Source organism: Sander vitreus, chromosome 4 (assembly GCF_031162955.1).
Source record: "Sander vitreus isolate 19-12246 chromosome 4, sanVit1, whole genome shotgun sequence".
NCBI lineage: Eukaryota > Metazoa > Chordata > Actinopteri > Perciformes > Percidae > Sander > Sander vitreus.
Genome location: NC_135858.1, coordinates 34,268,902 through 34,285,794, shown reverse-complemented (window position 1 = coordinate 34,285,794; position 16,893 = coordinate 34,268,902). Strand labels below are relative to the sequence as shown.

At 40.2% G+C, this 16,893-nt stretch overlaps 1 protein-coding gene and 1 long non-coding RNA gene across 2 annotated transcripts in view; both read left to right on the top strand.

Moving 5' to 3' along the window:
* The window catches only part of LOC144516141 (butyrophilin-like protein 1), a 36,881-nt gene extending 22,128 nt beyond the window's left edge, over positions 1-14,753 (top strand). The window contains exons 4-5 of the mRNA XM_078247339.1: positions 12,562-12,837; positions 14,746-14,753. Coding sequence (XP_078103465.1) covers positions 12,562-12,837; positions 14,746-14,753 — 284 coding nt within the window. The remainder of the gene's footprint in view (positions 1-12,561; positions 12,838-14,745) is intronic.
* A 294-nt stretch (positions 14,754-15,047) lies between these two features.
* LOC144517364 (uncharacterized) lies at positions 15,048-16,317 on the top strand. Its single transcript, XR_013501922.1, has 2 exons — positions 15,048-15,108; positions 15,886-16,317. It is a non-coding gene; the product is annotated as an uncharacterized LOC144517364 (long non-coding RNA).
* The last annotated feature ends 576 nt before the right edge of the window (positions 16,318-16,893 follow it).

Sequence of the window (16,893 nt, the reverse complement as noted above, 5' to 3'; positions counted from 1 at the left end):
AACAGTGTTTCATCAATTAACCCACAACACCTCCAGATGGCTTAACAGCTAACCCCAGCATCCTGGGGCAGCCACCTCGGCCCCTTGGGCTCCACAGCCAGTGCTCTTTTATGTTCCCTCCTTACACGGTGGGTTGTTCCATAGCTCGCAGCGCTTCAGCCACAGCCATCTCGATGCTGTCTCTGCTCTTCTTGTGATATTCGCCATGAGCCGTCTCCTGCTGGGACCTCTTATTCCAAGTCTGGACAGGGCGCTCCAAAGTGACTGCCCAGGAAATCCTCGGCAGCCTACTTCCACCGGCAAGTTCCATGCCCGCCATCCCACCCGTTGGCACTGTTGGGTGAGTGGTTGGTACTTCCCAAGCTTTCTCTCATGGGCCTCTTCTATCTTCTCCTCCCATGGCACAGTCAGTTCAAGCAGCACCACCTGTTTTGTTGCTCTGGACCACAGAATTATGTCTGGTTTTTAAAATTGAGGTAGTAATCTCCTCTGGAAACTTGAGCTGTCTCCTGAGGTCAACTCTCATGTCCCAGTCAGTAGCAGATGTCAAGATTCCTGTGCCAGTTGATGTCCCGCTAGAGCTCGCCCCTGCTCTAACAAACCTGATCAAACGGGGTGCTGTCGTTCTTGTGCTGTTGTGGGTCTTCCTTCTCTCTTCCTCCAGGCCTGCAGCCAGCTCGGTAATTATGTGGTCATGCCTCCATCCAAACTTGCCATCAGCCAGGCTAGCTTGGCATGATGACAACACATGTTCAAGGCTTGCCGGTTTCCCACACAGCGTGCAGTCTGGGCTCTCAGCCAGCCCCCAACGATGGAGGTTCACTGGTGTTGGTAGGACATCGTATGTGGCGCACAGGAGGAATTTGATCCTCTTCTCCTCCATGCCCCACATATCCCTCCACCCCAGTGGTCTTCCTTGGACACCGCCCCAAAATGTCCACCTCCCCTGGTTTTTCATGGCTGCTGCCCTCACTTGCCTATCCTCCTCCTCCACCATACGGAGCTCTTCCTGGAGTAGGCTGCGGCGACCTTTAGCACTGGCGTCCCTCCACCTAGCTCTGGTTATGACTGCTAGGGCCAGCCTGCCGGTTGACCGTCCCTACGATGTCTTTGTGGCATAACCTTTTTTTTTAACCTTTATTTATCCAGGTAAGTCAATTGAGAACAATTTCTCATTTGCAAAGACGACCTGTCACATTCACACAGTTACACATTCATACCTGGAAGCTGCCCAGTACAACCACAGTCTGAGCTGCTGGCCACTGAGCAGCTCCACTGCAGCAGTTTGGGGTGGTAATGAGGAAGGGACAAGCGCTGCTCTTTCACTTTCCCAACCCAGATTTTATTCTGCCGGTCTGGGGATTGAACCAGCGACCTCCCAGTCCCAAGCTCTAACCTTTAGGCCACCACTGCCCAACCAGTGCCAACCTTGCCTCTGCGTCTGCCACAGCCCTGCTTGCTGACCATTTCCGTCCTGTGCAGATGGTGATATCTGCTTGGTGGACCAATTGGTCTCTACTGTCGCAAAGCATTATGACCTGCCGGGCTTTGGCCACCTTAAACTCTTCAACAACAGATGTTAATGGTAGCTGTAGTTTGCTTCCTGTACAGGCCGATACAGCTCAGGAAGCAAGCTACAGCTGCCATTAACATCATCAATACAATTGTCACACCGGCACTGGGCTCTCCCTCAGCCACGCCCACTACACAGTCTCCTCTCAATCAGTATCATCGTTCACTATCTCCAGCCTATCAGCACTCCTCACCTGTTGCCTGTTTGAACTCATTATCCCATCTACAAGAACCCTCTCCATGGCTCAGTTGTTGTCTGGTCTCATCACTATAGGACTCCACATGTCATTTGGACTCGCCCCTTTTTTGCTGCTGTGCCAGATCTTCCTGTGTTTATCTCCTGAGAAGTTAAGTTTATCTCCTGGCCTGTGTTCCTTTGAGTTTCCTAGAACTATTTTGACTTGAAGTCTCCAAAGTTTCTGTGTTTTTTGGAATCCAAGTTTCCTGAGTTTGAGCCTGTGTTTTTGACTGGAAGTTTCGTGAGTTTTCTGCAATTGTTACTTTTTGTACCTTGTCCAAGACCTCCATTAAAGATATTTGGATGGTATTCTGTGTCCTGAGTCTGTGACAACAATATAACATTACTCATTATATTTCTGCATTAAAAATGAACTTAATTAAAAATCAAAAATTTGTATACTAAAATGTACTCCTCAAAAGTAGGGCCATTTTAAATAGTGTTATACCATTATATATAATTTAACCTGTTACTGATGCAATAACATTTAAGAAATATTTCAGTGCCATATCTGGCCAAGGTTCATCTAATTTATAAACTTTTTAAAACATTTCTTTGACTTTGGGGTAGAACTCTATGAGAGTGGATCATATTGCATAATCTAAATATATATTTTCTAAGTAAAACAATCTTTAGTAATAAGAATAATGTTTATATCATCCTCTGATGTGAAGTGGAATTAAGTGGCATGAAATGGTACAAGTAGCCTATCCCTCAAAATTGTACTTAAGTATATAATACTTAAGTAAACAGAAATGCATCTAATCAAACTGCATGTGAAATAAGTGCTAATTATTAAATTGCTGCATTATAATATCGATGACATGTGGAAGGTAATAGTAATTACTGCTGTATGTCTGTTCATCTCTTACCTCCTTTACCAGTTTTACAGTATTTACAGCCAAATACAAGTTGGCTAAGTTCCATTGAAATGTATCTCACTTTCTGTAAGAACTAGTTGAGTCAGAACTATGACTTATGAGTATTAGTGCAGGGGAACAGTGTCATGCAGTTTACAAAGGGCTCGCCCAACAACACCCATCCGGGTTCAACCCCCAGTCACAGAGCCTCAAGATTATCTTGAACACAACTGGATCTTGTTTTTGTAACTGCACAAACAATTTCTAGTCCGTCTAAGCAGCTGTTTGGAGGGAGTTCACATGAAGCTCCAATGTATTTATTTTATTGCAGATATTTTGACCACACTTGGTTCTTTTTCGAGGCAAGAACAGCTTTACATACAGTCAGGTCCATAAATATTGGGACATCGACACAATTCTAATCTTTTTGGCTCTATACACCACCACAATGGAGTTGAAATGCAACGAACAAGATGTGCTTTAACTGCAGACTTTCAGCTTTAATTTGAGGGTATTTACATCCAAATCAGGTGAACGGTGTAGGAATTACAACAGTTTGTATATGTGCCTCCCACTTTTTAAGGGACCAAAAGTAATGGGACAGATTAACAATCATAAATCAAACTTTCACTTTTTAATACTTGGTTGCAAATCCTTTGCATTCAATTACAGCCTGAAGTCTGGAACGCATAGACATCACCAGACGCTGGGTTTTATCCCTGGTGATGCTCTACCAGGCCTCTACTGCAACTGTCTTCAGTTCCTGCTTGTTCTTGGGGCATTTTCCCTTCAGTTTTGTCTTCAGCAAGTGAAACGCATGCTCAATCGGATTCAGGCCAGGTGATTGACTTGGCCATTGCATAACATTCCACTTCTTTCCCTTAAAAAAACTCTTTGGTTGCTTTCGCAGTATGCTTCGGGTCATTGTCCATCTGCACTGTGAAGCGCCGTCCAATGAGTTCTGAAGCATTTGGCTGAATATGACCAGATAATATTGCCCGAAACACTTCAGAATTCATCCTGCTGCTTTTGTCAGCAGTCACATCATCAATAAATACAAGAGAACCAGTTCCATTGGCAGCCATACATGCCCACGCCATGACACTACCACCACCATACTTCACTGATGAGGTGGTATGCTTTGGATCATGAGCAGTTCCTTTCCTTCTCCATACTCTTCTCTTCCCATCACTCTGGTACAAGTTGATCTTTGTCTCATCTGTCCATAGGATGTTGTTCCAGAAATGTGAAGGCTTTTTTTTAGATGTTGTTTGGCAAACTCTAATCTGGCCTTCCTGTTTTTGAGGCTCACCAATGGTTTACATCTTGTAGTGAACCCTCTGTATTCACTCTGGTGAAGTCTTCTCTTGATTGTTGACTTTGACACACATACACCTACCTCCTGGAGAGTGTTCTTGATCTGGCCAACTGTTGTGAAGGGTGTTTTTCTTCACCAGGAAAGTATTCTTCGGTCATCCACCACAGTTGTTTTCCGTGGTCTTCCGGGTCTTTTGGTGTTGCTGAGCTCACCGGTGCGTTCTTTCTTTTTAAGAATGTTCCAAACAGTTGATTTGGCCACACCTAATGTTTTTGCTATCTCTCTGATGGGTTTGTTTAGATTTTTCAGCCTAATGATGGCTTGCTTCACTGATAGTGACAGCTCTTTGGATCTCATATTGAGAGTTGACAGCAACAGATTCCAAATGTAAATAGCACACTTGAAATGAACTCTGGACCTTTTATCTGCTCCTTGTAAATGGGATAATGACGGAATAACACACACCTGGCCATGGAACAGCTGAGCATTACTTTTGGTCCCTTAAAAAGTGGGAGGCACATATACAAACTGTTGTAATTCCTACACCGTTCACCTGATTTGGATGTAAATACCCTCAAATTAAAGCTGAAAGTCTGCAGTTAAAGCACATCTTGTTCGTTTCATTTCAACTCCATTGTGGTGGTGTATAGAGCCAAAAAGATTAGAATTGTGTTGATGTCCCAATATTTATGGACCTGACTGTACATACATCACCTTGCAGTAATCTATACAGTGGTACAGCACAACAGTCAAGAGTCTGATGCTGACAAGCATCTGACTGAATGGGTAAACAATCAAACTGTGGTTTGGGCCATGCAAAGAGTTCAAAAAAGGTTATTGAGACGTGGTCTGTATAGAACAGAGGAACACTAGCCAAGCCGACATAGACTTCATAATGTTACCACCATTTTCTCCTCAGACAGACCCAGGCTCTTGGTGGGCAGCCATCTGCTGCTGCCAGTTGGGACGCAGAGACGGCTACAGATATACAGATATAGAGAATTAAGATTCATAATAATAGTAACCATATCATCATACCAACTGCTATAAGTTGGTATGATGAACGGTGGCAATTATAGTAACAACAAAGATAATGGAACTATGACTAGAAATAATAGTTGTAGCAGTTCAGGGCGTAGCAGGGTGTTGCGGGGCATAGTAGGGCATAGCAGTGTGTTTACATATGGGGGTTCCCATGTACCGTCTTCCCCTGCCACCTTGCCAAGATCTCTTGCTACCTCTTTGCTACCCCATGTCAAATTTTCGGCCCGGTTTGCGAGGCGGGCGACATCAGTCGGAGCTCCGGCGGACGGAGAGCTCTGCGTCCGTCAGCAGCAGTTTCTCGCTGCGCTGTTGGTCCCGAGAGCAGCATGGTCACCAGAAGAGTCCGATACAGTCTGACTCTGTAAATGCTGGCATCTGAAAATCAGACGTTTTGGCGCTCGTGATATTCCTCTGACGCCGGCTAAAACCTCTTTAAGGGGCGCCAAAACTTTCTCTATGCAGTATAAACCCTTAATAAATACCGGTAATAACTTCATCATACTAACCATTAAACTCTGGATCGACTCCAGCCATCTTCTCTGCGGGGGAAAACATCGATGTCGGAAAAAGCAACTTCTTCTTCTGTGTGTTAATTAGCAGAGAGCGGAAGGTGAGGGACCGAATGTCAGGCGATTATCCTGGAAATGGACTTCCTTTGATCCAGACTAGTGAAAGGATTGAACACATGGGAAGGTACCAGCAGCAGCCGTAACACAGTCTTCTTTGTCAATTTATCTGCTTGCTAATTTCCCAACATTTTTTGGCTCACCCATCCTGTGTAATCCTAAAAGTATTATGTGTACTTCTACCTGAGATCTTCTCTAATGGTTTGTATTGATGACAAACTCCTGCAGCTGAATCTGACATAAGGTAGTTATTGCTTTTAAACACTATACATGTACTATATCCTGTTGCAGTAATAAGAAGGCTGTTAGAACACACACACTATTTGTACTTTTCAAATGCTTTATGTAAATTGGGTTGTTTTCTTTCTTTTTATTATTGTTTTATTTTTTGTATCTCCTCTGGCATACTTGACCTGTTTGTATTGTATACACTTGTGGCTGTATACTTGTTATGTGCTTAATAAAAAAATAAAAAAAAGGATCAGCCAATCAGCCCGTTAGGAGTGGCTCCATCTCTGTTATAAGAGACGTTGTGATGCTTGATCTTTAGGAGACATCGACAGCGATGGAGCTTCTTCCTCTTCTGTGTCTCTGCCTCCTGACTCGCTCTGGAATCACGTCTGCTCAACAAAACGGTAAGAAAACTGATTATTAAACCGAGTTATGTATTTTCAAATGTAATTGTTTATTTTATCTAAATGTCTGAAGCACCTGTAAACATTCAGAGGTCTGGAGACAGAATTGTAATCATGCTGCTCAGCTGCTGTCACATCAAAATGTTTCCTAATATTTAGCACAGATCAAAAATATTGATAGTTTAGTAACTTTAAATGTGGCGTCATTTCTGGTGTGTGTGTGTGTGTGTGTGTGTGTGTGTGTGTGTGTGTGTGCGTGCGTGTCTGTGCGTGTGTGTGCGTGTGTGTGTGGTTTTCTGTGTGTTTGGTCTCCACTGATTGATAAGATGAAGTAGAAACTACAATATGAAAAGATAGTTTTTTGTTTTCTTTATTTCAATCACATACATACACGACATCACATACAAGTGTCACCTTAGTTCATACAGTGTCATCTTAACTCGTTTATAATCCATTCTGATCGTTGAGGTTATAGTATTTACTTATTATTATCAATCTCCCCATGTTACTTACATGTTACTATTTTTTGGGGCATTTTTGGCCTTTATTTTGACAGCCCCATGTTACTTCCTGCCAGCTCTCCACTTCCTGGTCTGAGGTTTGATGTGAATTTTAAAATGTATTTATTAGACTAAGAGACCCATTTAAATATTTCAACCAGAGAAAGTTACATTACTCCCCTCCTCTCTCTCTCTCTCTCTCCCTCTCTCTCTCTCTCTCTCTCTCTCTCTCTCTCTGTCTCTCTCTCTGTCTCTCTCTCTCTCTCTCTCTCTCTCTCTCTCTCTGTGTAGTGTGTATACTTCCTGTATCTGATGAGGAGACAGTATGTGGTCAATAATAAGAGCTGTAATGCCAACAGGTTCATAGGATGTTTACTAGATCTGTTCCTTTGCATAGCAATGGTGTTAAAACGTAACTCTCGCCAAAATGCAACCTAGGGTCTTTTTGTGAATGTACCTGAGTCAAACTTTCGTTTAAAAGCATATTTAGGACGGAATCGCCACTTTTAAGATTTACCATATTCTCATTTTTCGGTCAAAGCAGAGATGTTCACAAGTCATTTTTTGCAAGTCCAAGTCAAGTCTCAAGTCTTTGAGGGGCAAGTTCAAGTCAAGTCTCAAGTCTCTGGCCATCTGATCTGTCCCTAACACTGTATTGTTAAATCTTATGAATTCAAAGCATGTCCTGTAGCTACCATCCAGACAGTACAGTATCGAAAATCAGTTGTAGGATAACTTTATGGGGTCTACTTAACACATCTCTCTAGACCTCTGACCTGGAGAAATATTAAGCTAAAGCTGTCACATCATATGGATACAACTATAAAGATACAATGTGCCTGTTCCCACTTTGCGATGGTTAGCTTGTTACTGTGACGATATATGCTAAATGTAACGTCTCTTTTCACATTAGTGTGTGAGTGACTGACCTATTTAGGTGCGTTTTAAGATGCCTGATGAAATTCGACGTTGTTTATCTGGCATCATTTATCTTGGTGCTACACACTTTGCATATAGCTGTTAGCTTACTGCCTCTGTTTACCAAGTTATTGAAAGCAAAACTAATGAGAAAAGGCACAACTCCAGGAGGATTTGGTGTCGCCATCGGCAGTGCATATTTTGATATGTGAGTGCGCCCACATAGGTGCATGCGTTACGTTGCACATTATGGCAAAGGGCAGGGGACATACAGCTCGTCATACGTTTCCCCAACTTATATGCGCCAATAAAATAAAATAGAAATACATGAATACATTTTGATTTAAAAAGCAATAATTGCATAAAAACAGGTTGTTGACGAGTCTCGAAGCTCGAGTCCGAGTCAAGTCTGAAGTCTTTTGGGTCGAGTCGCAAGTCTGCTGAATTCTCCCCGCGACTGACACACACACACACACACACACACACACACACACACACACACACAAAAATCATACACAGTGGATGCAGGATAAACCGGAGATGAGACGTACACGATGACCTAAATTGAGGACAGCTACGCTCATTATTGTAAGTGCAATGATAAGTTAAAGTCCAATAAGTACTTCATCAACCCGTATGAATGTGTGTCCCAGGCCAGGATAGGAAATGAACTAACAATGTAAAGCTCAACAAGCCACTGACACATATGTTCAAATTTGATTCATTCAATACATTATTATTTTCTGTCTTAAATCCACCAGCCATTTTCATATTATACCAACATTTGCAGCATCCTGAGCCTTTTTGGTAAGGTTCCTAGGAAATCTCAGCCCAGAGTTATTAATTTACAGTAATAATTATTATTCTCCCAAAAACAAGTTTCCTTTTTTTTTTTTAAGAACTATAGGCTACAAAAAACTTTGCAACTTTCACTGTCTTCTGCAACTTCATTGCAACAAACATAGAAAAGACATCGCAATTTTCATCGCAAAATCAGGTATTTTGGGCCACAACAATCTAAAAAAAAGGCCACGAAATCCTGGAGGGACTGCCCTTCTGTGTTTTTTCATGTGTTATGGTGCGCATTCACCAGTGTTTTTGTTGTTGTTGTTGTTGTTGTTGTGGTTCGCGTAGGCTACTCCTGATTTTGTCAGTCATCTCATCTCTTATATGCTGTGTCTCTATGATCCTATCCTGTCCTATTGATGGTAGCCTACTCGTGGACATTGCGCCGTCATAACGTGCTGTAGTAGGGGGGCCCGCCTTGATAATCCTGCATAGGGGCCCGGTGTTGGCTCGTTACGCCACTGGTTTCACTAACGACAAAACAACAAATTATCCGTGCATTTATATGGAACTAAGCTTTTGGAGCTTTCCATCTTTACTCTCCTCCCTCGACTATTTTTGACTGGTTCGATAGACGGTGACCGGAAGAGCAACAGTTACAGTGAGTTTTTTTACAGTAACAATTACAGTTGTTCTTTTTAGTAAACTCTGTGTACACAAACAATGTTGTCAATGCTTTCGTTAAGGTGTAGAGCCCCTGGTGATACTTGGAGCAAAGTTTAATGTTGTGTCGAGCCTTCTTAGTGTTTTAAAAATAGCTATTTTGAGGCTAGCATAAAAGTGCCCCTAGCACTCTCATCCAAAAGGCCATTTGACTGAAAAACGAAAATACGGTAAAGCTTAAAAGTGGCGATTCCGTCCTAAATATGGTTTTAAATGAAAGTTTGACTCGGGTACATTCACAAAAAGACCCTACGTTGCATTTTGGCGAGAGTTACGCTTTAACCTACATTTATTTATTTATTTGTCTGACCATTCAGGGGCAGAAAACAACATTGCATGCAAGCATGTTTGTCAAGTTCATAATATTTCACAAGCTCTCTGACTTATGTTTTGTTTTGCCTTTTAGGTCGTGTTTTAACTTCTTGAGGCCTTTTTTTTCATTATGTACATTTCCTTCCTTACCAAAATATTTTAATCTGTATAATACCAGGACCACGAAGAACTGATGTATGTAAATGACATCACTGTTAAACAAGCACTCATTAGGTTTCATTAGGTGTGTTGATCTCACTTCAGGCTCTGAAGTAAATATTTAACAGATAAAATAGAAGCTTTCTTGATTTTTATTCTATTTATTTCATATTTTAAATACAGTAAATCAGTCATAATAACAGCCATCAGGCTGACATTCACAGGATCTCTCCTTTAACTTGTTTATAGTTAGTAAAGTAAGGTAAAGTTACCAAAATTGTTAATAAATCTCTTTTTGACTCTGAAAACATTTGTGAACTCTGACTATAAAAAGCTGTTTTTAATATTTAAACAAAGACTAAAATAAAGATTTAAATGTTAATTATCTTGAATCTCGCCTTTATAAAAGTATAAATAACGTTTCTCTGTTCTGTTGGTGTCCCGCTACCACGGAGAGTCCAGCTACATTAACTTCCATACATGGTCAAGCAGGTAATTTAATTGGCTACAAACTCACTGTGTTTTCACGGTGCTGACTAACCACTGGATGAAACTAGCTGTCAATGGGACACACGTGAGCTCACGTAGTGAGGCTCTTTTATGATTGGCTCCTTGAGTTGAAAGTCCGGTAGGTACGTCACTTTAGATCGTAGAAAGATGTGGATTGGTTTATTTTGTTTCGGGGCGTGTCCTGATTTCAGAGATACTGAACATCATTGGTCAGAGGTTTTGTCAATACTTTAGACTTAAAATACGTTATTTTGAAAAGTTTGTCGAGCTGCGCTAAAGGTAAATGAGGAATATAATCTACTTTTATTCAGGTTAGTTTTACTTCTGCTTGAACTTAAACAAGGTAAATTTATTAATTTACATCCTGTCTGATCTCTGCAGTTTTTGCAATTTTGCCACCAACTGTTGGCTGTAGCCTAGAGCATCAGTATCAGCATCAATAACAAAAGATTTGCTGCTGTTTTCTTATAAGAGCATACAAACAGCACATGGACAGGTGTTTGTTTGTGTTATCTGCAGGACAACCAACAGGAAAGGACACGGATAAGGTGTTGTTTTTTTAAACATGGGCCTATTTATGAATAATTTGAAACATGTTATGTCTGTATATGTTTCTTGGCAGAGGCATTTGTCCACAATAAACAGTTTATTGTCATTGAAATATGTTCAGTGAACCAAAGTCCCCTACATCAAACGTCAGTTGTCAAGAACGCGTCACCAACTGGGAAACTCGGATAGCAAAATCCAAAACCTGAAAATCCAAAATCTGATTCCCACAGGAAGGGACGTGAATGATGACGTTTTCACTCGGAAAAATGATTTTCCGATGTCTATGAACGCAGCATTAGAAGCACTTTTCCGGTGATGGCTGAGCGTTACTGCGCAGCCTCCAACTGAGACGACGTAGATGTGAAGTGAGCAACGTGTCTGAAAGTTGTAAATCTTCTGGTAGCTGTGCCAAGAGAAATCTCAATCATTCCGAATATTGCAGAGACGGAGAGCGTAGGTATATGTAAGGAGATAACATAGACACAGGCTAATTATTGCTAACTAAAATGCTAGTTAACATTAGTAATTCAACTTAAACAGCAAATGTAAGTCGAAACTGCCTGCGAGCTTCTCCTGTACTATACGGTAATTCCTCTACTATGCGACAGTAAGTCGCGTGGTTATGACACAATCGTTAGCCTATTTTTATAAAAACGTCTGCTACGGAGCCATAACATGAGGTACAAGGTAATGGAGCCTTTTATACATTGTCGTGTTTCTTTAGAAATAAACAATGGACAAATAAAGTCTTTAAACGCTTCAGATGTAAAGTTACTTGCTGTCAAAGTGACGTCAAAATGAATAGCAGTCAATGGAATGCTAACGTTGGGTGAGTGCTTTTAAGCATCAAAATGGCGCCATATGATCTACAGGTTGTTGACAGATGCTTACCCCCTTGATTTTAACTGCAGAAAGTCAGAAGAGCAGGTAAGTTGCTAACTGTGTACTGCCGTAAAGTAAGACGCTACTGTTGTGATGTCGTAAATCCTGTAATTAGATTCTAAAATCCGTTGAAACAGCGACCAGTTAAGGTTTCAAACGAGGTATAATATGTCTGTATTGACTTCCACAGTCAACATGAAAATATGTTTATATTTATTTAACCACTTTACGTGTAAATCTCGGGTCGCATGCAACCTCCGCGCTTTATAACATTAAAAGACAGAAGAGATGAAAATCTCCCAGGTGAGTCCTGATTTTAATAACGTTATCTGTGGTAGCTGTTTGGTTTCACAGGCCTGATGATTCCAAACGTCCTCACTTGGTGGAACTAACGTTAAACATTAGATTAGGTTCAAATGTATTGCACAGATCTTACAGGTAACGTTAGTAGGGCAACGAAGTTGCGGGAATTATAAGAAAGAAAGTAAATATTCTGTACCTAGGCTACATTATAAGTACAATACATGCTAATAGTTAGACATTATAAACAGAATAAATAGCTGGAGGTATGATTATGAATACATCACTTAAAAACATTTATATGCCAAAGTCAGTTTTAAGTTTGTGTAAATGTTAATAATTCAAAAAGGTTTTTAAAAAAATCTTCCTTTTTACAATTTTTATAATGGCAGTGACTAAAAATTGTGTTTATTATGCATTGGTCAATTTTCATTAATCCTTATGAAAAAAACATTCAGAATTTGACTCATCCAGGAAGACTTGTGTGTCTGTTTGCTTGTCTCCTTGATCCTCATTTTTTCTCTAACAATGTAATTCCCATAGTCAAGAAAATAGATGAAAACATCCCAATATGAATGTTTTAATGCTCTGATTGTCCTCTATAGTCAGCTTTTATACTGTTTTCACAGGTGCGGCTGATGAACCATTCGTAGCAACACTTGAGCAAACAGAGGACTGGTCGCTGCTGCAGTGTAAAGTTCATGGCAATCCAGAACCTGAAGTAGAGTGGCAGGACAGTGCTGGAAACAAACTTCCTGCTGAGAAGCCCCAGGTCGAAAAAATAAAAGACCATTTCTACATCACTATCAACACTACTGTGACCAAGAGCGACCGCTATCGCTGTGTAGCCACACAGGAGGCATTCAACCATACCATTTCTGCTGTGACCTTTGTGCCTTTCATTGGTGAGATTCTTCCTCATTCTGATTTTATCTGTGAATAATTTCTAAAATAATTTTAGTCTGAACTGATTTGAGTAAAGACACCTTAATATTTGTGTGTGTGAAGTTCACACACACACACACACACACACACACACACACACACACACACACACACACACACACACACACACACACACACAAATATTAAGGTGTCTTTACTCAAATCAGTTCAGACTTAGATGAAAACACATCTGCTTATATATAAAAAAATAATTTAAAAAAAATCGTAATTTTTATACATGGTGGAGCTGGTTCAGTAATTACCAGAGATAAGAGAAAGAATAAGAGGAGAGAATAAATAACAGAAAAAAAACTGCACTCATGTTTGATGGTTATATTTGAGATCAGTCTAAACTGACACACACACACACACACACACACACACACACACACACACACACACACACACACACACACACACACACACACACACACACACACACACACACACACACACACACACACACTCCAGCTATAACTAATGCATGGTTGATACATCAGTTGTGTGTGCTGAAACACAAACTGCAAAAAACTGTCAAATTCACAGATTTAAAAAAAAAAAGAACTTTGTGTTCAGTCTGAATTAACCTTTTTAGGAGCATGTTCATCATTCATTTTTGTGACTACATTTAACTATTTGTATACATTATATATATGATACACATTTACACAATTAAATTCACATGTATTAATATTGTCAAATCGTAACAGGAGTTATCTCAGGACACTTTCCAGATAGAGTAGATCTAGACCACCAGATTTTGAGGACGGAAATGATGAACATTGAGAAGTGCTGTGCGGCGTCAAGAGTGACACTTATAGTATCAAAACACATGTTATTCCATATTCCACCACAGAGAAAATAATACCCAGATCTTGTTTTCTTCACTTCATCACTGTACAGACTGAAGGTCAGCTCTGATTCTGAGACTCTTTTCTCTACAGTTTGGTTCTTCTTTCTTGAAAACATGCAGAAAACAAAGTCTGTAGTGTTTTCTGCTCTAATTCCCAAAATACTTTGGGAATGAAATGATTCTTACATACAGTTGAGATCGTTGTTAGAAAGTTAAGTTATATGTTACTAAATAAGCTAAGATTTGTATCTCTCTGTTCCCATTGAGCCCCAATAACTGCAGAGCCGACCCCCCCACCAACAAACACTCAGTTTACGTCTGAAATCACACATTCTGCACCACATACTCAACATCTGAACTATCGTTCAATGGTTGTCATTTTCAGTGAGTGTAATTTTCAACGTCGTAACCATGGTAACCCCTGCCAACCTCCGCTCTAGCGGCATCGCCAGATAACGCTTAAATAACTGAAAAAGGGTAAATAACTAGACCAACAGTCATTTAAATATGTAGAAATGTAATTTAGAGCATTATTGATTGGTTTCTGTCAGTTTGTCTGGGAACGTTGTCGTTACTACCGCATTGCATTGTGGGATACTTATGCAGGCGTAGTGTCCAGTGTTTGCATCATACTGTAATATTTCACCAGAAATAGTATGCAATTCACGTACTATTGGTTTCATACTCAGATCATCAAGATGTCAGACATACTAAAACATCTCCCATACTGTTTTAGTCTCCGCATGTTAGTGTGGAACTTCAGACCGACGGAACGACTACATTATTATCTCTTACTGTCTGTTTTTATCTGCAAAGAGTTTTAGATTTTAGGAACATTCAAACCTGCAGTTGTTCTCTTTGTGTAGACTGTGATACTATATGATATGCAGTTATTTGAGTGTAACATTAACTTTTTGTCTTCTGTTTTAGGGTTCTTCAGTGGATGGATTTTTCATACAATTATTGGTGTTATTTCTTTTGTTGCTGTTGTTCTTCTCTGTGTGATTTTGTGCAGGTGTATAAGAGGTAAGTGTGAATAATGTTTTGTATCAACATATTCATGACGAGCAGACAAAACAACAGATTTATATGAATCTCATGTTTAGAGTCTTTGTAGTTGTTTTTATCTTCAGTCATTAATCATTCTGTTGGTATTTTCAAGTCAGTTGGATTTACTTCTTAACTCTTAAAACACACTCACGCGCACACACACACACACACACACACACACACACACACACACACACACACACACACTGTAATTAACCAAAAGATTGAGAGAATATTAAAGTTTTGAGTTTGTTTTCTTATTCTGGGAACAGGTAGAATACATGCCTGATGACCTGAGAGGCCTGATGATCAATGATCAATGATACAGGTATTGCAACATGTATAGTCTCTTCCACTTTACTAAATAATTGCGACATTTAAACAGATTTCCATGAATTATTGTATGACATATTAATTATGCTCCTGCCCAATGACATGGATTTAAAGTTATTGTTATCCCAATGTTTGCTCTCCAAATGTTTTAAAATGCACATATTTAGATCAGGGAAATCCTTTTTTTTTCTTCAAACCCCCCCCCCCCCAGTACGTTTAGTCTTTGGACCTTGGCATTTCTCAAAGGCACACTGTGCAAGATTTGTACCTTAATATAACAGCTTCGAAGTAATTTCGATGGTAAACGAACTCGTAGTAGGGCGAATCATCCCGATAGCAAAGCAGGAGGGGACGCTGCTTGCCAAACCAGCAATGCATGTTTGGTAGGTGGTGCCCCGCCCAAGAAGCGGGGGAGGGGATCAGGCCGTGAGTGCAGAGACGGCTCTGCATATGACAGTAACGTTACAAGTACTCCACAGCGACTCTAGGGGTTTGACAAAAAACAGAAACTGCATAGTATGCCTTTAAACCCTGCGTACGCCCATTCAGTAGGAGATTGAATTAAAAAATATAATCATTTCAAAGCCATTTTTACATGTAAAAAACGTGTAACATGATGTAAGTGTGTGTCCTACTAACACCGCCCAAAATGCCGTATAAAAAGGTAGTCACATGAAAATTACAGTCAGTTGTTATAATCCGGTGACTCTGCCTGAAGTCCGTTGATGTGTCTGGGACAGCTGGTTGACTTGTAAACATGTGATTGTTTCAGATAAATCTGAATGGAGGGAACTTCTGCAATCTCGGTGTCTTCGTGGACTCCTCGTCTGACAATTTCTTCTGTTCTGAGGCCGCTGTGAGGTCTCACGCAGTCAGCAAGTACATGACTTTACTTTCAGTTTCATAAATAGGACCTATACGTTTATTTGAATAAGTAAAAGTGAAAACCCCCACACCTGCAGAAGTGACTCAAATGTTAGTAAAGTAACTTGTAGTTTGACCATGAAGTGACTAGAAAATTTTTTCTAGTCACGTTTTTTTGTTGTTGCAATACTGCGAGTGGCCACTGGACAAAATTAGCACAAAGGAAAATAGTAAAGTAAGTAATAGTGTTTTTTGAACATTAAAACATGTAAAGATGTTCTCATAGAAATTGAAAATATAAGTATGAACCTGAAAATGAGCATAATATGTCTCCTTTAAACAATAATGTTGATATACCTGCTGGCAGGGTCGGTGGTCGGTGGTTTGATCCCCGGCTCTTCTTGTCCACACGTCCAAGTGTCCTTGAGCGAGACACTGAACCCCAAATTGCTCCCGATGGTCAGACAGCACCTTGCATGGTAGCTCGCTGTCATCGGGGTGTGAATGGATGAATGACATATAAACTGCTTTATTAATATTATCCTGCTGCTTGTAGTTGTTAAAAGTCCTAACTGAGCTAGATGGGATGGGCTTTAGAAAACTAGACTTTTAAGACCAAAGCCTGCTGTCACGATGTAAAAGAAATGTGAATTGTTTTGTAGCCAAAGTAAAATATAATTTATAATTAAAAAAATTTATTTTGATATTTGTGTAATTGACATTACTTAGGACAAGCATGTTGTGCTTCTTTTTATTTCTTAAAGGGGTGATAGAATGCAAAACCGATTTTACCTTGTCATAGTTGAATAATGACAGTTGGGGGTAAACAGGACATACATAGAACCTCAAAATCCCTCTTTCCTCTGCAAATCTCACAATTTGAAACTGCCTCTGAAAACGGGCAAATCTCAACTAA